Here is a 23,020-nt window from a genome sequence, read left to right on the forward strand (position 1 = left end):
AACCTAGGGCCTGACATGTCTTAAGCTCTTAATTCATGTCTTTTGAATAAATCCATGAGTCTTGGAGTTTGGAAAGTCAAGCAGCCTTGTACAGCTGAGACCAGGTCATGGTTTTGTCCCTCTTCGGGGGAGCTGGTAGCTGATCTTGGGGTCTCCGTGGGTCAGTCTGCCCTATGAGGTGCAAGTTTGTGAGTCCCTGCAGGACAGGATACAGGGGTGGGCTAGGGTTGGAGGAGAGAGCTGGGTCAGAATTAAGGGCTATGCGGTGCCCTCTCCAACAAGACATCCTCTGTTTAAATAGAAATGAGAAGTTGTTAAGACCTTTGCTTGTAAGCTGGAGGGCAGTTACAGAATGAAGGTCATGATCATCACTTCTCTTTCAGGAAGCCTCAGGATGAAACATCTGATACTTAACAAGGAGTCAGATACTGGGGAAAGTGGGGGCGGAGGGAACCAGTCTTCCCGAGGACATCCCATGTACCCAGCAGTGCACTCGAGGGGAGAGTGTACAGCATTCCTTTTAAGTAGGAACTGTCACCTGTCTCTTCTTGTGTACAGTTGAGGGAAATGGGCGCTCAGTGACATTATGTAACTATTCCCTGCGCCACATGAGTGGTGGAACATTGTTCCAGCGCCAGAACAGGCAATGGCCTTGAAAGTTGGCTGCTGGAAATGAGACCGTTGGCAATAAAGCTAATTGTTTGCACTTTGACTCCAGTGACCCCTGACCACTGGCAGACCAGGTGGCAGGAGGGCTGACTCTGCAGTAGCCGAAGCAGGAAGGCTTCTCTCACAACATTGCACATCAGGGCTTTTAGCCTGCGTGGGTGACAGGGGCCTAGCACTTTGTCCACACTATCTCTTTACAAGCTCTCTTATCAAGTCCAGTGGACTTCTGGGACTGATTCTCCTGACCCCACTTGTCCCATCATCTACTCCCTCAGCAACAAGCTTGGGAAACCTTTGGGGTGCTTCCTGAGTCAAAGTTTTCCTTAGAGTAGGGCTGCTGGGCTGTGGTTTTCTGGAAGCCCCATGGTAGATCCAGGGGGACTGTGTCGATCTGAGATCTGGTGGGATTTGTCACTGCCAGCCACCAGGCTATGGGTGGCTCAGCTGTCCTATGCTATCTTCACAAACTGAGTTAAGAGGCTTTCCATATTTGATGTAATAAGGGTTTTTTCTTAAATACCACTTAGCTCAACTGCAAGGCCTGGCACCACAAGCCTTGCTGGTTTTGGTGAGCTGAAATGACTTCCATCAAAGAGTGTCTCCACCAGCCCTGGGTACTGTCTCCCCCAGCCTTCTTGGAGGCTTTTCCTCCCCCACACCCTTTCAACCAGAGATGGATTCTCAACCTCCATCAGAAACAGCCCTTCACTGTTTCCCTTTCCCAAATAGGATGATTGTCTCATGTTAGTGACTCAAGGCACACTCTACCTCTCCCCCCATATCTCGTGGTTGCCCTCCCCCCCACCTTCCACTTAAGTTTATCTGGCCTACTGTGGTAACTTGTCTCTCCATTAAAAAAAAAAAAAAAAAAGGATGGAGAGTTGCAGGCAACAGTTGAAAAAGAAGGTTTGGTGACAGAGACTCTGGTTAGAATCAGAGTTGGAGACTTAACAGCCATTGGTTTAATTGGTGGGGTCACCCTCCTTAACTGACCTTGGAAATGAAACTGTTGGCAATAAAGTCAGGATCAAAACCCACACATCCTTGAGAGTCTAGTGTTCCATACAGCCCCCTTCATCTACTCCAGTCGACTCTAGGCTCTCCCTCCTTCAGATTTATTAGCTAGCCCCAGTTGCTGAATCCTTCTAGAATTGTTCTCAGTGTTCAACAGACCCATAAGTCCCCAGAGAACAAGAGGAATATCTTCTAAGTGTTTGTCCCTCTGTACATGGCAGAATGCTGGGCACACAGATGGTCTAAGACCTTTGTTTGCCTTATTAAAATATGTAAAATTATAAATAAAGTACAGAGAGTCAATATATCTCTTGTCACACATACTTCTCCGGTCCACCAGATGCTCCCAAGTCTGGGGTATATGACATGGTGCATTTGTTTACTAGCTGGGGAATTGGCTTTAGCTCTTTAGTAGACTATGAAGTCTGAGTGTGGTATATGAGCCTGGTACGTAGTATATTGCTAATGCTTGCAGAATCGGTGGCCCTTGAGCTCATTCAGGTCGAGCTATATAGTGTTGCCCATGCCAGGGCACGAAGCTTCTGGCAGTGGCATTTCTGTGGAGGGGTCAGCCACCTATGCCCCCCCTGTGGATAGGAGCACATCATGTCACCACTAGACTGAATTCCGCAGCCTGTTTCCTTCAACAGATACCTCTCTCCACTTCCCTTCTCTGAGCTTGTGCCACTGGTGAATGAACAGGGAAAGTGACTCACTGGCACCCAGTGGATTTCCCACTGTACCTCAGGCACCATGTTGGGTGCAGTAGAATTTGAAGGCTAAGAGGCAGCCTCTGCCTGGGAACCCCCATGGCCAAGGTGTCCATGGAGTCACAGGAAGCTTCCCAAACCCAAGGATAGAACTGATCCTGCTCTGATTTATACAGCCCTCCTGAACTCCGGTTCCTGGAGATTTCCCCATGGGGTTCAGCAACAAAGATCTTACTGATGCGTATGCACCAAAGACCTCATGTTTTATGGTATGCTTGCCTGCGGGCCAGGAATCCTGTTTCAAGCCTAGCCCTTTCCCGTTTCCCTGCCAGCTGCCTTACAAATTGGAGTTTTGGGGTATGGCCTAGCCGTTGGGCTGGGAGAGCAAGATGTGTGATCTTGAGAATGCTTTCTTGTTTTATTAAGCACTCATGGAACCCTCTGGGTTTTAAGAGATCTCCTTCGGTAATGCCATCTTCCTGCCCTGTCCTGCATGATCCTGTGGAGATAAAGGGGTCCTTTCTGATCTGCCTGGGGACATTGCCTAGTGTGTATACCACAGAGTGTCCTGGGTGCCAGTCCCCAGATGGACAGAGATGGTGCTGTGCCCAGTAGCTTAACACTGCTTTGCTGGAGAAGGCTATTATAGGCAGTGGCCTGTCTGAGCACCTAGGGTGCCCTCTTATGACAGCCTCTCTTCTCGGTTCCTTGCAGTAAGTGTCGAAAGATGACCTTTGAGGCCCTGTTTGCCCCGGTGAGCCAACATTTACCTTTGCTCTAGCTCTTTAACTGCTGAAGAAATGAATGAAAACCTACCGCCAGAGCTGCTGTCCAAACCAGCTTGCTCTGTGGCTGAAAGCATTGCACACAATGTGAGCACTTGAAAAGGCCACATGTGTTGAGTGTGGCTTTGGTGGTGGGAAGGCTGCACTTGCAGAAATGGAGCTGAGGCTGTGTTCTTGGGTGCATTCACACGAAATGCTGCCAACCAAGGTGACGAAACTTTCTAAGTCAGCTGCCTCGGTCAGAGGTAGGGTGATTTGGAGTTGGTTTTTATGTTCATTTTTTTTTGAAGCATGCATATTTCAGATTAAACCGTGTATACTCTTAAGTTATCTTCTCAATGAGACCTACTTGAAACCTTATCCCCCTGCTAGCCACAATCCTCTTTCCTGATTCTATTTTTTTAAACTTCCGTATACTATATAAGCTCATAATTGTTCAGACTTGTTATCAAACTCGCCAATAAAATACAGACACCCAAGGGGAGGTGGGTTTCATTGGGAGATCCCCAGCACCTGGAATGATGCCAATATACAGTCAAGCCCTTAAATATCTTTGGGTGAATTATTGAATATTCAAAACTTTCTAGAAAATCCATTAATGATTTCTCCTCTTCCATCTGTCTTTTCCTATGAGGAATATACTTCCAGAAATACAAAAACATACACATTTGTCCAAGTGGTTTTTTTGTTTTCTTTCTATTTGGAGATTTATCATAGAGCTCTTTCCACATCGGTACACACTGATAATAAAGCAGGTCTGCTTTATTCTTACTGCCTGCCAAGAGTGCTACCATGTAGACATGCTATAATTTATGGCTAGTCTACGAAGGGAGGCTTTCCTGGTCTCCGGCATTATAAGCAATCCTATAGAGGTAATGACGATGAACGTAAGACCAATTGTCTGGGCCTATACACCAGGCGCTCTTCTAAGTACTTTACAGGCACATTAACTCATTTAGTCCTGAGGAAGATATTATTATTGTGAGTCTGCAAACAAGAAACCACATAGAGGTCATCTAACCCAGGTCACAAAGAAGCTGATCACACAGGGTATGAACCCAAGTACTCTGACTCAGAGCCCCACCCTGAACCAATATCTTACACAGCCATTTGGGATGTATTTTACTGAATACTAAAATATTCACTGATTTTTTTGTTTGTTTGTTTTGATTTTTGTTTTTTAAGATGTATTTATTTATTTTTTTATTTGACAGAGAGAGAGAGCACAAATAGGCAGGGCAGCAGGCAGAGGGAGAGAGAGACTCAGGCTCTCTCCACTGAGCAGGGAGCCCGATGCAGGACTCGATCCCAGGACCCTGGGACCATGACCTAAGGTGAAGGCAGCTGCTTAACTGACTGAGCCACCCAGGCACCCCTGAACTGATGTTTTTCTACAGGAAAAGTTACTCAAAGGTCATTAAGCCAAAGGGCACACATTTTAAATAGTGGTAGAAGGCAATGGGCGCATGTCTAATGGGCTGCACCAAATTTACGTTTCCCTGATTAAGAGTGCATTTTACACGATTTTCTCATTGGGTGGGGAGAAGACCTTTTCTTTAAATTTGCAACTTTTAAAACTACTCGCAAAGATGAGGGAATGGGACTTTGACACAGGCTGAAATCCTGCTGTGGGGCTCCAAGGGCCACCTCCATATGCCAGAGCAGCCCTTGAAAGGCACTCAAGAAAGAAATGGGGGGAGGAGTGTAGCTTTCCTCTGCCTCCTCTTGTCCTTCCGGTCACCACCGAGAGCGTCTCCAGCCACAATCTGTTTTCGCTGTGAATGCTCTAGTCATGACCTTTGGTTTTTTTTTATTGTGTTGTGTTTTGGTTTTCATTGACTTCGGAGTTTTCCCTATTGAGGAAATGAGCTCTTTAGACAGGCAAAGGATTTGATACTTGCCCCAGTTTATCTTTGGTATTTTTCCTGCAGGGCAAATATTTTTTTAAAAATTTTATGGCTCAAACTTGCCAGGGTTTCCATTTATTGCTCCTAGGTTTTGTGCCTGTCTTGAATCTTCCTCACGTCAGGATTATAAAAAAAATTTCCCCAAATACTCTTAGGGTTGTCCTTGTTTTATATTTAAGTCTTTGATCCATCCCGAACTTATTTTTATTGTAGGAATAAGACGGTAGTAATCGGCTTTATGTCTTCTCTCTGAATGGCTAGCCAGTTGTCTTGACACTTTTATTTAAGTGAAAAAAAAAAATCTGTCCTTATTGGAAATGCAATCTAGTATATGATAATATATCCACTGGGAGTTTCAGGTTTATTTTGTTACATAGTTTTGTCTATCACAACCAATGGAAAACTTCTCTAGCTCTATGGAAGCAAATTTGGTAATGTTTAACTCTGTCCTCCAATTCCTATTATTTTTCAAAAATTTTCTGACTCTTTATAATGAGCTTTGTTTTTCTGGGTGAACCTTAGAATTAACTTTTTAAATCCTAAATCATTCCCTTTGGTCTTATTAAAGTTGTATTAAATGTTTGGGTATATTTAGGAATATGGGGTCCCCTTGACTATTTGGAGCATGATTTGCAATTTTCAAAGCTTATTATGTCCCTTAGATCTGAACTTTTTAAAACAACTCTACACATTTATTAATATGCTACTGTGAATGGCATTTCCCCCATTATTTTTGAATTCATTATTTGCATGAAATCAAGGAAAGCTATTGACTTTGTGGCTACTGATTTGTTAACTGGTCACCTTACTGGTTATTTCATGGCTTCTAATTGCCTCTTCTTTCCTTAGAGGGTTTTTAGGATTTCCCTCTCAGCTGTTTTTTTTAAATTGGAAATATGACAACATATTTTATTTTGGATAGAACTAACTGCTGACCCTTTTGAACTTTGGATAATTTTATTTTATTTTATTTATTTTTTATTAACACATAATGTATTTTTGCTTCAAGGGTACAAGTCTGTGAATCATCAGTCTTACACAATTTACAGCACTCACCATAGCACATACTCTCCCCAGTGTCTATCACCCAACCACCCTATCCCTCCCCCTTGAACCCCACCAAACCTCAGTTTATTTCCTGAGATTAAGAGTCTCTTATGGTTTGTCTTCCTCCCCAGTCCCATCTTGTTTCATTTTTTCCTTCCCTTCCCCCCACCCCTGCCCCGCCTCTCAAATTCCTCATATCAGAGAGATCATCTTTCTCTGATTGGCTTATTTCACTCAGCATAATACCCTCTAGTTCCAACCACAGTCACTGCAAATAACAAGATTTTGGTTTTTTGATGGCTGCATAGTATTCCATTGCATATGTATACCACACCTTCCTTGTCCATGTTGATGGACATCTAGGTACTTTCCATAGTTTGGCTACTGTAGACATTGCTGCTATGAACATTTGGGTACACATGCCCCTTCAGATAACTACATTTGTATCTTTAGGGTAAATACCCAGTAGTTCAATTCCTGGGTCATAGGGTTGCTCTATCTTCAACTTTTTAAGAAACTTCTATACTGTTTTCCAGAGTGGCTGCATCATTTTAAATGGCACGAGGAGTTAAGACTTGCCTTTTTTTTTTTTTTTTTTTTTTTTAGGAGTCGATGCTTTTCCATATCCAGGTTTTCTCTGTTAAAGCTTTGTGAAATGGATAATCATTTCAAATTATGTTATCTTTTATTTCTTAATAGAAGGAAACTATATTTGATGCAGAAGAGTAAACTGGTGCAAGAAAAAGTCAAAAGTCCTTAGTCCCAGGGTCTGAGGAAATTGGGTGAAGGGTCTTACAATGGAAGGTCTATCTGTTTCATGTTTGTTGCACTCATTAAGGAAAAGGCTATTTTCATAAGGCTGCCAGTTTGTAATGTTCTTTGGATCTTTTCCCATTACTTTGGAATTTTTCTAGAGATATTGGTGATGTGGTTAAGATCTGAAATGGAGGCTTCCTAAGTTGAGGGCAGCAGGAATTTAGGGGGCTGGGTTGGTGATTTAGGACCCAATTAAGAAGGCCAGACTTTCATATACAGCCTTCTAAATCACACACAGGCCCCTTTGGAGTCATTATGAGTTATGAAGCCTTGAAAGCTAGTCTCTAAGAGAAAGCACATCATTCGGTACAGAAGAACGTGTTAGCCAGCTGAGTATAAGAACCTGGGGACTCTAATCTCTCTTTTAATGAGCTCTCTATCACCACAGACTGAGCCCATACATGCAAGGGAACAAAGAAACCAATTAAATCCAAATTAGGATAACTAGAAGGTAGATTTTTTTCCCTCCGAAAGCTCATAAACGAAATTTATATCTCATTTTTGCACAGAAAACAATGAATGCTTCAGGCCTAAAAATGAAGATAATTTGCCTTATGGTTCTTTGAATTCCAGAAGCCTAGGGTAACCATAATTATTTATTTCTAGGCTGGATTTCCCGCTCACTATTGTAAATGGCTTCATTCGATAAGATTGATCCTGTATTTTCTTTCAAGCTCAGAGGATTATCCTCCTCCTGAGTAGTCCTTGATCTGTGTTAGAAATACATCCTTTTCACCCTCTTCCTTCCCTAACCCAGTGCTGTGGTAAATATCGATTTGGGAGTGCCCATCTCAAGATTGGCTAGAGTGACTTTGGATGATATAAGGTTTGGGAGCTTAGGAATGGGAGCTTTACTAAGGGAATAACTAAGAGATGAACAGAGTATTTAAGACAGACAATTCTGAATCAGAAAACTGGTGATTTTTCTTCAACAATTGCTGATTGAAAGCAAACTATGTGCCTGGCATGGTGTAGGCATTGGAGACACAGGTGAACAAAACAAAATCCCTGTTCTGATTAGAACATCGGTTCAGTAGAGGCAACAGATGATAAGGGAGCTGGTGTATTTCAGAGAGCGAACAGTGTCGTGGACAAGAGAAAAGAAGATTCTGTGATAGTGATTGGAGTGGAAAGGGCCATATCAAATAAGGTGATCTGAGAGAGTCTCTGAAGAAGTGACATTTCAGTTGAGACCCAACCTGTAACACACAACCATTTCAGATCTGGGAACAGAGTTTCAGACAAAGGGAAGAGCAAACACAGAGGCTCAAAGGGAATTGACTTATGGTTAGAGAGCTGAATACATGTAGGAGAAATAAAATCTTTCTAAGGAAAGTGACTACAAGACAAGCATTTTTTGCAGGCTAAAGGGATAGCCTGAAAGCTTCAGAGCAATAAACATAGTTGACCAAAAACTAGAGTAGTAGAAGGGTCCATGTAAGGACTTCATTCAAAGAAAATGAGACTTAATGAAGAAATGGTGGCCCAGATCCTCAGAGCTGAATATGGAGTGATCCAAACCTAGACACTGAGGCTGGTCCTGGGAGCCGGCAAGCAGGGGTTAAGGCAGAAGGTATCCTTCAGCCAGCTTGGGAATTAAATGTGTTGGGGCCTAGGAGATGACTGACTGCATCCTTCCACGGGAAGGACTGGGACAAAGGGACATCCTGGTGTATAGGGGCAATGGCATGTCTCTATCATCATATTCAAAAGCAGAGGAGGTTTTCCACCTGGGGCCATCGTGATGTGCAGTGTGGCCTGTACAGCCATCCTTAGATGACCTGGAACAGGAGCTCCCATGTACAGTGTAACACAGCTTTACCACCATTGCACTTTCCCCTACCCCATTCTTTCCCAAATAACAACATGGCGGGAGGAGGAAAAGCCACCACATCAATTGTTTTCTGGAGGCTCTGTGAAATGCCCAAACCAGAACTGTAGCTGAGGTTCATAAGACACGTGACAAAAGAGATGGTGGCTTTTCTTCTCATTTACTTGAGTGCATCCAGAAGTGTTAATAGAGTCTAGAGTTTAGAATGCTAACCAGAGCTTCCTAAATCCAGTCGTGGTGGAGCCCAAAGGTTGTACCAACTCTTGGGCCCTCAGCTTCTCCCAACTGAGCAGTGAGAGAGTGACCTGATGCCTGGTTGCAAACCCTTTCTGACTCTTGCATCAAAAGGTTCAAAATATATGTATGTGTTAAAAAGCCTATCAAGGTAGTAAAAAAATCACTATAGAATGGGAGAAAATATTTGCAGATTATGTATCTGATAAGGGACTAGTATTCAGAATATATAAAGAGACCAAAAGACAAACCTCCCAACTTAAACATGAGCAAAGGGCTGTAACAGACCTTTCTTCACAGAAGAAATAAAAATGATCAACAAGCCCATGAAAAGTTGCTTGACATCATTAGTCATTAGGGAAATACAAATCAAAACCACAGCAAGATGCCATTTCATACTTACTAGGATAGCTATTGCTAGTAATAATAGTAGCAAAACCCCAGAAAATAGCAGGTTTTGATGTGGGGTACTAAGAAACCAGAATCCTCTGTGTTTTTCTTGGGAATGTAAAAAGGTACAACCGCTGTGGAAAACAGTTTGGTGGTTCTTCAAAAGGTTCAATGTAAAATTACCATGTGACCCAGTAATTCCATACCTATATATTTACCTTAAGGAACTGATAATAGGTATTCAGAACAAAATCTGCACACAAATGTTCATTGCACTGGTCACCATAGCCAAAAGGGGAAAACACCCCCAATATCTATCAGTCAATGAACAAATCAGTAAAATGTCTTTCCACACAGCGGAATGTTCACTCAGCCCTAAGAAATGAAGCACTGACATATGCTATAACATGGATAAACCTTGAAAATGTTATGCTTAGTGAGAAAAGTCAGACCCAGAAAGTCACATATTGCATGATGCCATGTATATGAAATATTAAGAATTTGTCAGAAATTATTCAGATAGAAACAAAGCTCATGGTTGCCAGGGGCTGTAGGGAGGAGAGAGCAATTACTTAATTGGTCCTTGGTTTCCTTTTCGGGATGAAACTGTTTGGGACCTAACTAGAGGCAATGGTTGTACAACATCATGAATGTACTAAATGCTACGGAATTGTACATTTTAAAAATGGTTAATTCTACCTCTGTGGATTTCACCTCAATTAAAAAAAAAAATATGGGGAAGCAGAAAGGAACCATCTGAAATTCTGTACATGATCGTATTTGAACTGACTACTTAATTTGCCATTGCAAATTGCTATTTTAGTTGTCAAGTAGACACATCCTTCAGAGTCTTCTGCTAATAAAATCCCCTTGCCAGTGTAAGCAAGGTATTTCATTCTCCTGAAACTGCCCACCTGACATTTGTAAGTATCTCCCTTGTCTGTTACAGAGTAGGCCCTCTCATCACTCTTGTGGGTAGTGTACTGTAACAGGTCTAAAAGGGAGGGCACAAGAACTGACAGACCATGGTCCAGAGTAAGCCGGATGTCTTTCTGTCTGTCTCATACCAGACTTACTAACTGAGCCAATAGTTAAAACTGAGGTTTCACAAAAATTCAGTGTTCTAGATTTTCCAGGAAGAAAAAAATCTGATGGTCTGGTGATCCTGGGCTCCCATTACCGAGCGGTAACAGTCAGTGGGGGTGATAGCAGGTGCTGCCTTTAGACTGGTCATGGGTTCTCTCCCCGGCTTCCCTTCCCTTCCTGCTCCCTGCTGGGCTCCTCAACCCCTCTCCTCCTTACGGCCCCCCTCAAACACCAGTTTCACCTTGAGACCTTCTTTGGAAGACATTGTTTGCAAAGTCCCTTATTTTTTATTATTATTTATTTATTTGAAAGATATTTCATTTATTTATTTATTTTATTTATTTATTGACAGATTTATTTATCTGACAGACAGACAGAGAGGCAGGCAGAGAGGCAGGCAGAGAGAGAGGAAGGGAAGCAGGCTTCCTGCTGAGCAGAGAGCATGATGTGAGGCTTGATCGCAGGACCCTGAGATCATGACCTGAGCCAAAGGCAGAGGCTTAACCCATTGAGCCACCCAGGCACCCACAAAGTCCTTTATTAAAATGTAAATCTGCAAGAAGACAGCAAAAGTCCTTAGTGTGACAATTTGTTCCCACAGACCAGAAGGGTAGTGAAGGTAAGAATCTCTTAATTTGAAGGTGTGATTAGGACAGAGGAGAGACTCCCAGATCAGAAGATACTGCCAGGCGGAGGGAAAGGGCTGGGTGTGTAGGGTGGGCAGTGCCAAGCAGCTTTCTCCTCCTTTGAGCGCCTGCTACCCACTCTCAATTTCACAATTTCCCCTGGGGCCGCCCTGTTCCCCACCTGGCGAACAACAAAGTCCTACACGGCTGGCTCTTGAACACATTCTGTCTCCTGGACGTGCCACTTCACCACACTAATCCAGGTGAGGCTGGATTCCAAAATTCCCAGTTCAGAATCCTGGCAGGTGGTCACAGTAGCTCCTATTATTAGGTAACCTAGCCCTTATGGGGCCTCGCTTTTGTTTTTGTTGTGTCTTCTTTTTCTTCTCCTAAACACAATGTGGAAGAAACCAAGGAATGGGGGACAGTCATCCCAGTCTGTGGAAGTTCAGCTTTCCTCCATAAAATGGAAAGGGACGGCTCCAAGTTCAGGTAATAACCTGTCACGGAGCGGAAGAATGCTAAGATGACTGACAGACCCGTTCCAGTTCCCACACACATTTCCCAGGTCCCCCCACTAGCCTTTGTTAGGGTAGAGGGAAGTAGGTGTCTTCATGGAGAAAGTTCGAGATGCCGGCTAATGGCAGTTGCCCCAAAGTTCTCAGGCAGCTATGATCTTGTTCTTATCAAGCTCTTTATCAGGCATGCTTTGCTCTCTAGGTTTTAAGTAGGAATGTTTGGCCTCCTCTCTGAGATATTTTTCTATAGGGCACTGTGATGAACTTTGAAAAACACAACTTCTGAATTTCCTTTGCTGTTATCTATAAGGTTCCAGACAGGTTCAGTCTCCTTGAACTCTGTAGCTAGCCTCGTGAGGAAAGAGGAGCTGTGATTTTTGTAGCTTTCAGTGGGGGAAGCAACAGTGGGAAAACGGACAAGTTGCATTACCCCTGGGAGCTTCAATTTTTCTCATCTCTAAAATTCTACTTCGTGACATTGGTTGGATTTAAATTCCATGATCCATGCACACAGCCCACTCTGAAAGCAGTTTGGAGCAAGAGTTGGAAGAGATGGCCTCCGCCAGAGGAAGTTCCTAGGACCTGCCCGGATACTAGTTCCTGCTACTAGAGCAGTTTGAAGCTGAACTTTGCTGGAAACTACAAGAAAATCTGGGTTGGGGAAAACCTTTGTGGTGTCAGTTCCTTGACCTCTCTTCCTGGCCTATACCTTCAATGTTCACTTGCTACCATGGGTCAGGTCCATTCTCCAATACTCTTCCTGTGAACCTGGCCAACGTTGCCTCCAGTAAAAATGGTTTCTCTGGAGGAGATGACATTGGACAAACAAAGCAAGCTGACAGGATGTTCCTCACTGAGACTCTCCCAGTGCTTCAAAAAAGAAAGCAATGAGCAAGGCACATCTGAGCAGCAGGAAATGTCCTTCATGCAGAACGCTTGATTTTTAAACTCTGTTGAGTCACCTCTACAGATGTTCCCTTTTCTGCTTTATACTAGAGAAATCCAGGCGGAACAGTCCTTCCTGATGCTCAGTTGGCCTGGGCAGGGGAGGGTCTCTAGAGTGCCTAGCTTAGCCTAGATCTGACTACCAGCTTAGCCTGGATCCAGAAGGGTTTCTTCTAGGCCCCATGGGCCAAAAATAAAAGGGCAGTAATTTCTTCTCTCTCTCTCTTTTTGTAAGATTTTGTTTATTTGACAGAGAAAGAGAGACAGAGAGAGAACACGAGTAAGGTGAGTGGGAGAGGGAGAAGCAGGCTTCCCCCTGAGAAAAGAGTCTGACCTAGGACATGATCCCAGGACCTTGGGATCATGACCTGAGCCAAAGGTAGACGCTTGATGACGGAACCACCCACGTGCCCCAGAAGGGCAGTCATTTCATAAAATTGTTGAGCAAACGATTAACTTGTTTCCTTTGATCCTTCCTTTGTCCTTGTGGGAGGTCAGTCAAGTCACAGGAGTAGAGAATGCATTCTATGATTTCCAACATTGCTAAAGCAAACAGTAATAGAAATTCTTTTGCTAGAGAAGGCCAGCCCTGTTTTCTTGGAGGGTTAGAGGTCTGTGTATGTGTCTGTGTGTGTGTGGGGGGGGGGGTCCCCTTTATAAACACAGCTATCGAGTAAAAATTTCAGCCATTTCCTCTAACTTTCTTTCCTCTTTTTTTTTTTTTTCTTTTTTTTAAGGCTTGAACTTCCTGCTGCTATCCACAAAGATGCTTTTTATCTTTAACTTCTTGTTTTCCCCACTTCCAACCCCGGCACTGGTCTGCATTCTCACCTTCGGAGTTGCCATCTTCCTGTGGCTGGTCAGTAGACCTCAGCCAGTCTTGCCTCTTGTGGATTTGAACAACCAGTCAGTGGGAATTGAGGTAACTTGCCAATCTTCTTTTGAGTTTGCTCAAGCACGAAGTGTAATTCAAGACCTTGGGATAACTTGGGAAGAGGAAGGGATCTAGGGTGAGAAAGTAAGCCATTTAGGTTAGCAATCACCAGAAGATCTACGAATTTGGACTTCAGTTACTGGCGTACTTTGCTTTGTAATAAAAATGAAAGCACAGGTAGGTTTTATGAAGCCAATAATCAAGATCAAGGTTGGTAAACTATAGCCCATGGGCAAAATCCACCTTTTTATGAGCAACTAGCCAACGAAGAATGGTTTTCACATTTTTATAAAGATACATTAAAAAAAAAAAACAAAAACAAAAAAGAAAAGCAGTTTATGTGTGTTCCACAGAGCCCGAAGTTTTTCCTGTCTAGCCCTTTACAGAGAAATTTTGCTGACCCATGATCTAGATGATAGAGCCAGTGCTTTGGGGGTAGGAGAACGTTTTCATTAAAATACCCAATATCTGAGGAGGATAAAGAAGTTATTTCCTTGAGTTAAATTCTGGCTTTGAGTTAATATCCAGTCTTAAAACTGGTGGAAGTTGAAGTGGTATTTTCCCCCTCAATTCCCTGACTTTCAGGAAATCAGCTTCCTACAACTTCAAGCAAAGGGAAAGCTTCCAGAACGTTCTTTTATCATCTTTCATGTCCAGTCCTTTGCAGAGAAGAGAGCATTTCTGTTCCTTTATAAGGCTCACCTCTTCTGATCTTTTCAGGAAGTTCCTTCCTCTACCCCGGAATCTTACTCCAAGTTGTATCCACTCTCCACCACCAACACTTTTTTGGGAGGTGGTTTTCATGGTTTTGGTTGGCCTCTTCCTTTGCGTTGATCCTGCTCCTTCAGTACCACCTCCTTTCAATCTTCCTTTTTTCTTTAAGAGTAACCTGTTGATTTCCTTTCCTGAACTTCAGCCCACTGAGATCTGACCTTTACTCTGACCATCCCCCCAAACTCCTCTGGGTCACTCATGACCTAACTTTGAATTTCAATGATTTCTCCTTCAGCCTTCTTACTTGACTTGAGAATTCTTCTCTTAAAACTCCTTTCAAACTATCTTTCAATGAGGTTTCTTCCTAATTCCAAAGTGGTCTTTGTCACTCAGCTTCTTTTCTCCCCTCATCTAGAGTTTCATTCTCACTTTCTCAATTCCCTGAGGCAGGGTTTGGCAAACCTGTGCTGACCAGACAGTGAATTATTCAGGTTTTGCAGACCATGTGGACTCTCTTGCAACTACTCAACTCTATTGTTGTAACATGAAGACAGTATGTTCCATGCTGTTGAAAGCAGCAGACAATACATAAATGAATGAGCACACTGTGTTCTGATAAATCTTTATTTGTAAAAGCAGGTGACAAGGAAGCTCTGGCCCTAGATGATAGTCTGCCAATCCCTGTGAACTCCTCCGAGCTGAAAAAAATCCCTCCTCTCTCATGGCTTAGAATTGTACCTAAAATGTTACAGCACCCAAATCTGAATTTCTAGTTCTGATCTCTCTCCAGTACCAGACTATCTCAGTGGCACTCAAGCTCAACAAGTCTCTTTATTGGATGTCTTACACACACACACACACACCTTTCCTATTTCCCCTCCTGCTCTATCTCAGTTAAATGCATCTCTTCTCATTGAGTCTGAATCATCTTTCCTTCTTTCTTCCTCAGCCCATCTACGTAAACAAACAGTAAGACGCTATCTTCCTTTACTAGATAGGGAACTCCATTGTTGACACCTTGACTTAATGTGACATCTAGAAATCTTCCCTGATGCGCTAGACGAAGCTCTCACTGTGTTATGTTACCCTGTCCTTCTTTAGATAAGGATCTCAGTAGTAAGTTACATTTTTGAATATTTATTTCACGGATGCCTAGTTCTCTCTAGACTAACTTGCACGAGGGTTAGACCATGTTGTAGCTCATCTTGCTTCCCCAGGATCCTCATCAGGGCCCGATCCTGTAGTTCCAGCTGATTTATCTAGGCACATCTGTAACTACTGCCTCTTCCTCTGATACCCTGCTCTCTACAGGACTGTCAGAGGCCACCCACCAGACTCTGCAATGTGTCTTTTCGTCTCTGTGTCTTTATTCAGGTTGCTCCTTCATTCTGAATTGTTCTTCTTTCCCTCCCCTCTACCAAACCATAACTTTCCAGTAAATGCTTAGTTATCTTCTAAGTCCCCATGAAGTATTATTTCTTTGCCACCTTTGTACTTAATACAGAATGGGTAGCATGACCAGCTCCCAGAATGTACGCCTTCATTACAGCATGTACATCACAATATTTTAGTTGTGTGTTTGTCCTTTTCACCCCACCTCCATTCCAAAGTCTCTCACTCATGAGATGTTGATGGACAAAGATTTGGTCATAACTCACTTTGTGTCTATAGTATTTGTTGCACTGTGTTGGCACATAGTATGTGCTTGGTAGATGTTTAAACTGGGTATGATCTTTACAACGTAAAACCATACTATTATCTCTCCTCTCTCCACATGTGTATGTATGTTTGCCTCTAGGGGTTGGGGGAGATTGCCAAAAACATAACTGTGACAGTCACTGGGTTTCTACAATGTAAGGATACTACAATTTGGGGATTTAAAAATTAATTGAATAATAAAGAGCTCAATGTTCAGGATTTATGATCTCTTCAATTCAATATAAGGGTTTGGAAAGGGTGGAAGAGAGTCAGGCTTGGCCTCAACTTGGTCTTGTATCCTAGGGTGGGGCACGGAAGGCCGCTAGCCAGAAGAGCAATGAACCACTATCTTACTACTACTCAGATGTCAAGACAATGTATGAAGTTTTCCAAAGAGGACTTGCTGTGTCTGGTAAGCCTGGCAGTCTAACCTCGACTGCAAGAAGACGGAGGTGGGGATCTCATAGCTTACACTTCTCTCCTGTCTCACTTCTTAAACCCCAGTGGTAGTCTGAAGGCTGATGTATGAAAGGTAGGGGATGTAGCAGAGTATCAGCACGGGTGTCGGAAACAGTGTAGAACAGACTTGCATTAGAACCCCAGCTCTTCCATTTCCAGGTGTGTGACCTGGTGCAAAATCACTTTGCCCCTCTGGATCTGTCCCTTAATACAAGGAAGACTTCCCTGTCACATTGGTAAAGATCTGATAATAATGTGGAGGAAGGTGTTTTGATTAACTCACTGGTACCTTATATTTGTTCAGAAACAGGGCTTAATATAAATGCAGTTCCTTACATTTATAGATGTAGAATCCAAGCCAGAATTAGCACTCAGGGCTCCTGACTTCTTACCTTGTCCTTGACACTAATGCTGGTCCATGCCCATACTCTTTAGGACCGCAGAAAGCAATGATGTTTTGGACTTCCTTAGAAAGGTGACTATGTGGACTTTGGAAAGTTCATTTGGAACTTATCAAGGCTCAATACTTATACCTGTATTACTGAACACAACGTGAGGTGCGCTAGTTTCCTTTCAAAATCAACCAGCTTATACTTCTCCCTGTACCTTCTTTATATATCTATATCTATGTATGTATGTGTGTGTGTGTGTGTGTGTGTGTGTATACACACATATATATTCTGTCCAAACATAGGTTTGCCTGTGTGACTTTTTAAAAAAGATTTTATTTACTTATTTGAGAGTAAGTGAGAGAGAGCATGAGCCAGGGGGGAGGGGCAGAGGGAGAGGGAGAAGCAGGCTCCCTGCAGAGCAAGGAACCTGATGTAGGACTCCATCCTAGGACCCTGGGATCATGACCTGAGCTGAGGGCAGATGCTTAACAAACTCAGCCACCCAGGTGCTTTTGCCTGTGTGATTTCTCCCTTGTTGCCTTCTGCTTTTCACTCTGACGATATTTACCAGCCAACTCCTGTCAAGTACCAATGCATCAAGCACTACACACATCCCAGCTGCTTAGCCTCCCCTAAACCTTAAGGATTAGCTGTTATTGCCTCTACTTTTAAAAAATGAGGAAACAGACACTCAGAGGTTCAGGAACATTCCAAAGGCAACAGAACTAGAAAATGTTGTAGTTGATATTGAAATCTATCTAACTAGATTGTTCTATTTTCAGTCAGCTCTGAAGTGTTTTATAAAAGTATTTGTTCCTCCAGACAAAGAAAGGTTTATTGTAAAGAAAACTTCTATATGAAGGCTCCAAGTGGGACCATACTTGGTATTTCTGACTCTAAATCAGTGCTTATTTAGACTTCCATACAAATTACAAGCAATACCCAAACCATCCATTAGTTTCTTTCCTGTTCGGCAACCTAAGACACTATATGGCTAATATAACAAACTTGCCTTTGGAATTTTCTATTTTTCAAAATTTCCTTCATTGAGTTTTCTTTCTTGTGTCGTTACTATAACTAGAAACAATCCATTTAGAAACAATCCACATGTTATGTGGCATATAAGATCCTTTATTTAGAATATCTTCTTCAATACTGAATCAAAACGTAACAGATAAAGTTAAAATGGCTTCTCCTTTAAGCAGTTATGAGAAATAGAAACATGATGTCTGGTCCCAAGTGGAGATGAATACATCAGCTTTAACATACACTCTTTCTTTCTGTCTGTCTTTTTTTCTCTCTTTCAGAGAGGGTGACAGAGGCGGTGGGGCAGAGGGAGAGGGAGACAGAGACTCTCCAGAATTCAGGCTGAGTGTGGAGCCTGATGTAGGGCTTGATCTCAAGATGCTGAGATCATGACCTGAGCCAAAATCAAGAGTCAGATGCTTAACCAACTGAGCCACCCAGTCGCCCCTGCCCTGACCTACACTTCTAATTCCTATCCAGTAGATGGTCTATATTGAGAATCTGCTCAAATACAGCTCCCCTAGCACCACCTTGTTGCAGAGGACCAGATTTCCACACAGGAAGACCTAAGAATCTGAATCTTGAACAAAGCTTCTCAGGGGTTCTGCATGCCACAGTTTCAACTCTGCCCAGCTGAGGGCGGCAACTTGGCCAAGAAGTTAACTGGTGGGGTCTTTGTAGATGACCCTACCATTAGAACAGATGGATGTCTGGGTTGAATATGTGAATCAAAGGCTAAGCTGTTGCCTGGTCGGGACTTTAGCTAAATAGGCTGAAGTTGATTGGGGCCAGAGTTTAATGAGACTTCAGTTGGTGCCCTAAGGGCCAATTATTTGACGTACTCCTTGGCCATGGGTCTCTGCTAGAATTTTCATCATTAGGGAAGTGACGTATGGTTTTCCCACATTTGCTGCCATTTCTTACTGGGTGAGCTTGAAGACACTGCCCCAGTCCTCCATGATGCTTCATACTTTAGGGATAACAATAGTTAGGTAATGTGCACAGAGAACATGGAATATGGGATATGGAATATTAAGACAGTAGACTGTCTGAGGCACATTCTCTGGGATGTGGTGGCTGTGAACACCTCAGGACTGGGACTTGCCTTGCCTCTGGGAAAGCAATAGCATGAGCCCTTACATCTTGAGCTGTCGTGCAGCTCTTCTAGTGGAGAGAAAAAGTCCTCATGTTTCCTGTGGACAGGCTCCTTGTTCATTCCTTAAATATCTCTTTCATCAGAACGGTTCTGTCTTTCCAGGTTTCTTTCCCTTTCCTTCTGTCACTTAGATTGCAGGGTCACTGCTTTGTCTCTGAATTCTTAGTCACTCTGTCTCTGACCACTTCCTTTTGGCAAGAACTGAGTGCCTCTCAGCAATCTGACTAGAACCTCTAGGTAAAATTTCCCACCTTCTACTTTTTTCTCAGTAACTCTCTCTCCCTCTGGCTTAGATGTCAGGACGTCTTGGTTAGTTAGCGTGGCTTTCTCACCCAACAGCACTGTGCCATGGCTCGCATGGCTGACAGGACTGGTTATTCTAGTAAGCAGAGTTCTTGAGCTCTTCAGACGTTTCATTCTTCTACGGTCAAGTGTACAACACAATTGTAAAGATATTGAAGGCAGATGTACATGTGTACAGACAAGTGTGTACCTGTGTGCGTGCAGGTGTGTATGTGTTCCTGTAGTTCCTATGAGCCTTGGTATCTCAGGAGACGTTCTCATAGAAATGGGAAAAGTACATTAACAGATGATTTGAGAGAGTAAATGAAACAAAGCACAAGGTCGCACTTTAAGAGCTGTTAAAGTGCTAACTTTTTAAACCTAGCAAACCAGAAGGATATGGAAGAGATACTATTGGGGGTCTACAACTTGGTGTGTCACTGGTGGGAGAAAAATCCTTTCCTACAACTTCTCTGCTAAGCAATGTGGTTCAGGGGATCAAAAACATGAGCTGTTTGTCCACCACAACCCCCGAGATCTCCCCCAACACACACACACCAACCACGTTGTTTCATTTCAGAGACTCTATTCTACGAAATGTTCTGAATTTGACATTAGCAATTTGGAAATATTTATCAGAGCATTATTTCAGGTGTCAAACTTGGAAATGACCCAAACACCCCCCCCCCATGAGAAAAAGTCACTGCCACAGAGCCCTTCCTCAGTTGGCCATAAAAGTCCACTGAAATCTCTGCAAAGAAGAAATAATAACAGGAATTTTCACATCAGATGGGGGATGGAAGTAGGATCCAAAACATATCTGTGGATTGAAAATAACCCTGTAAACCTATACAAAGGAACTTTGAAAATCAGTATCAGTGTTATAGGTGGTGAAATCATTGACAGTTCATATTTTGTTTTTTTTTCTATATTTTTGTGAGCATTTCTTTTATGATAAGGAAGCTCAATCCAAGACTGTCTGATAGAGGTGGGCTGTTTGTGTTTACTTATGGGCTTTTACTTGTTCACATCATGTGAACATTTTCTCCAAATGCCTGTTACCACAGAGGTCACATATTCCAACACCAAACCAAACCATGCTGAATGTTTCAATACATTTCCTAAATGTTTCAGATGTAGTTTGTAAGACTGTCTCTGCCTTTGAGAACTTTGAGTACTTACTGCCTTTGACTTTCCTTGACACAGAAGCTCATGTCCTTACTGGATTTCTCCTCCTTTGTGTCTTATCTCTCCCTAATCCTCTTTTACCTTCTATGATCCAAAGGATTTGCAGGTGGTGCTGATTTTCTTTAAATGTCATGTTTTTAGACAATGGGCCTTGCTTGGGATATAGAAAACCAAACCAGCCCTACAGATGGCTATCCTACAAGCAGGTAAGTCTTGCCCATTGTTTTGGGGTAGACTCTTTTGTTAATGTGGCATTCTAGCTAATTTTCTCTCTTTGGGGTCTTGTCCCCTCCCTCTGCTCCCCATCTCTCTTGTAGGTGTCTGATCGTGCAGAGTACCTGGGTTCCTGTCTCTTGCATAAAGGACATAAGCCATCACAAGACCAATTTATTGGCATCTTTGCTCAAAATAGGCCAGAGGTAACCATGCTCAAGTTAACTTCAGAAACTAAAGACTTAAAACCTGGCCCCAAACCAGCACTCTGACACTTGCTGATGATTTACCAAAATTTTTTAAAGCTCTCTTATTCTATAAAACTTGTTCCCCCCCCCCAGTAAAGAGTTACAGTTCAGTGCTCCCTTAATTCCTGGTTGAATGCCTAGGGATCTAAGTTAGTACCTGGATTTCTCTTATTTAGTAGCTCATGATGATTCACTTTAAGTCCATCTCTTTGTTGTATGAAGAATATAAGGAAGCTATGTGGGGCTGGCAAGTAAGAGCTTGGGGACATTGTAGAAAGGGGGAGGTATTTTATTAGAATTGGAACTTGCATGTTATACTTGAACTTGTCAAATAAGGTACCCAGTGCTACCGAGAGAGACTGTACCCATATTTCCTCAGTGATTGAAAGCAGATGGTAGATGTTAAGATGATTGGAATTAAGCTTTAGTTAAGTCTTAGACCAATATCCTCAGAGAAAGCCTTTTTCTGCTGCAGAATGGTTGGATGTCCTATGCTCCCTAGAGCCGGCTGCTTAACCAAAACCCTGGGAGGGCACTGGCTGCACGTTGAGGTGATTCTACATAATCCACCTTGGTGACACTCTCAATCAGCCTCAATAAGAAGAGATGTCCTTGAGTCTTTATTTAGGAACTTAGTGCCCAGCCACGTATATTCGATGGCTTGGGCTGTCATAACAAAATACCGCAGACAGGAGGAGCTTAGACAATAGAAATTTCCTTTCTCATGGCTCTGGAGCCTGGAAGTCCAAGATCAAGGTGTCAGCAGGTTTGGTTTCTACTGAGGGCTCTGTTCTTGGCTTGCAGGTGGCCGCCTTCAAAGTCAGTCCTCACACGGTCCTCCCTCTGTCATCCCCAGTACCTTTTCCTCTTCTTACAAGGACACCAGTCATATGGGCTCAGGACCCTACCCTTATGACCTTATTTAGCCTTAATTACCTCTTTAAAGCCTCTATCTCCAAACGCAGTCCCAATGGGGGTTAGGGTTTCAACATGAATTTAGGGTGGGGGGGGGGGACACAATTCAGTACATAGCACCTAGACTGGTGTTCAAAGCCCACCATTAGCAGATTCTGACCCACCTTTCTAATTCATTTCGTATTGTTCTTCATGCTGTTTGATGTACACACAGAGATATTGTGCTATCTTATCTTTGCACATCCACTTCCTTCTTCCCTGAATGCCTGCCCTGATTCCAGCTCCATAACTAAATCTTACCAGTTTTTCAAAACCCTGCCCAATTTCCATCACTTTCCCCAAAGCAGTTCCAGATGGCCTTTACCCCAACCCTAAAGTGATTTCTCCCTCCTTAAAGCTCCTTAAAACTGGGGCACCTGGGAGGCTTGGTCAACTGAGCATCTAACTCTTGGTTTCAGCTCAGTCCATGATCTCAGGGTCTTGAGATCAAGTCCCACGTCAGACTCCACGCTCAGTGGGAAGTCTGCTTGGAATTACCTCTCCCTGGGCTACCCCCTCCTACCTCCCACCTAAAAATATATATATATCCCTTAAAACCAGTGGTTTCTGTACCCTTTATCAATGGAGCTTACCATACTCTACCTCTGTATTTTGGTCCTCTTGTATTGTAGTTGTCTGTGCTAGCTTATCTCTTCTTTAACTTTATAGCATTAGCATTGGAAGTCTGTAGGGCCCCCAGGTGATTTATTTTAACACAAAGGCATCAAATAAGCATTGATTGGCTGAATGACTGAAGTAATACTCTTCCTTTTCTTTTTTTTAAATTTATTTTTTATTTATTTTCATACTCTTCCTCTTCAAAGTGTTCTCTAGTTCTTACTTCAGCTTTTTTCCATATAGTGGATCATCTCTGAGTTGGCTTGCTACACGTACTCCATGGTAGCCGTTCCTCTGTATGATACCTTGGGAGCAGAAGCCATCGTATACATTGTCAACAGGGGTAAGAGTTTGCTATTAAATTATAACTTGATCCTATCTTAATGCTGAGTAATTCCTCAATATCTGCTTTTGTTAGCCAACTTGGAATGCTATGGCCAGAATTTGGGGAAGCTTTTCCTGTTCTGTAATACGGAGGATATAATTTACAAGGAAATTACAAAGAGCCCAAGCAGGTGTTGGCTTCTACATAGAAGGTTCAAGGAAATGTTCCAGGTGGC

The 23,020-nt window shown here is 42.9% G+C and overlaps 1 protein-coding gene across 3 annotated transcripts in view; it reads left to right on the forward strand.

The window, feature by feature from the left end:
• The window catches only part of ACSL5 (acyl-CoA synthetase long chain family member 5), a 45,494-nt gene that overhangs the window by 5,100 nt on the left and 17,374 nt on the right, over nt 1–23,020 (forward strand). For 2 of the 3 annotated variants that reach the window (XM_059398576.1, XM_059398574.1), the window contains exons 2-6: nt 13,316–13,500; nt 16,228–16,336; nt 20,569–20,633; nt 20,745–20,846; nt 22,704–22,803. In XM_059398576.1, coding sequence (XP_059254559.1) covers nt 13,345–13,500; nt 16,228–16,336; nt 20,569–20,633; nt 20,745–20,846; nt 22,704–22,803 — 532 coding nt within the window. In that variant the 5' untranslated portion in view covers nt 13,316–13,344. The remainder of the gene's footprint in view (nt 1–13,315; nt 13,501–16,227; nt 16,337–20,568; nt 20,634–20,744; nt 20,847–22,703; nt 22,804–23,020) is intronic. The other variant, XM_059398577.1, reaches the window with a different exon arrangement.

Source organism: Mustela nigripes, chromosome 4, assembly GCF_022355385.1.
Source record: "Mustela nigripes isolate SB6536 chromosome 4, MUSNIG.SB6536, whole genome shotgun sequence".
NCBI classification, from domain to species: domain Eukaryota; kingdom Metazoa; phylum Chordata; class Mammalia; order Carnivora; family Mustelidae; genus Mustela; species Mustela nigripes.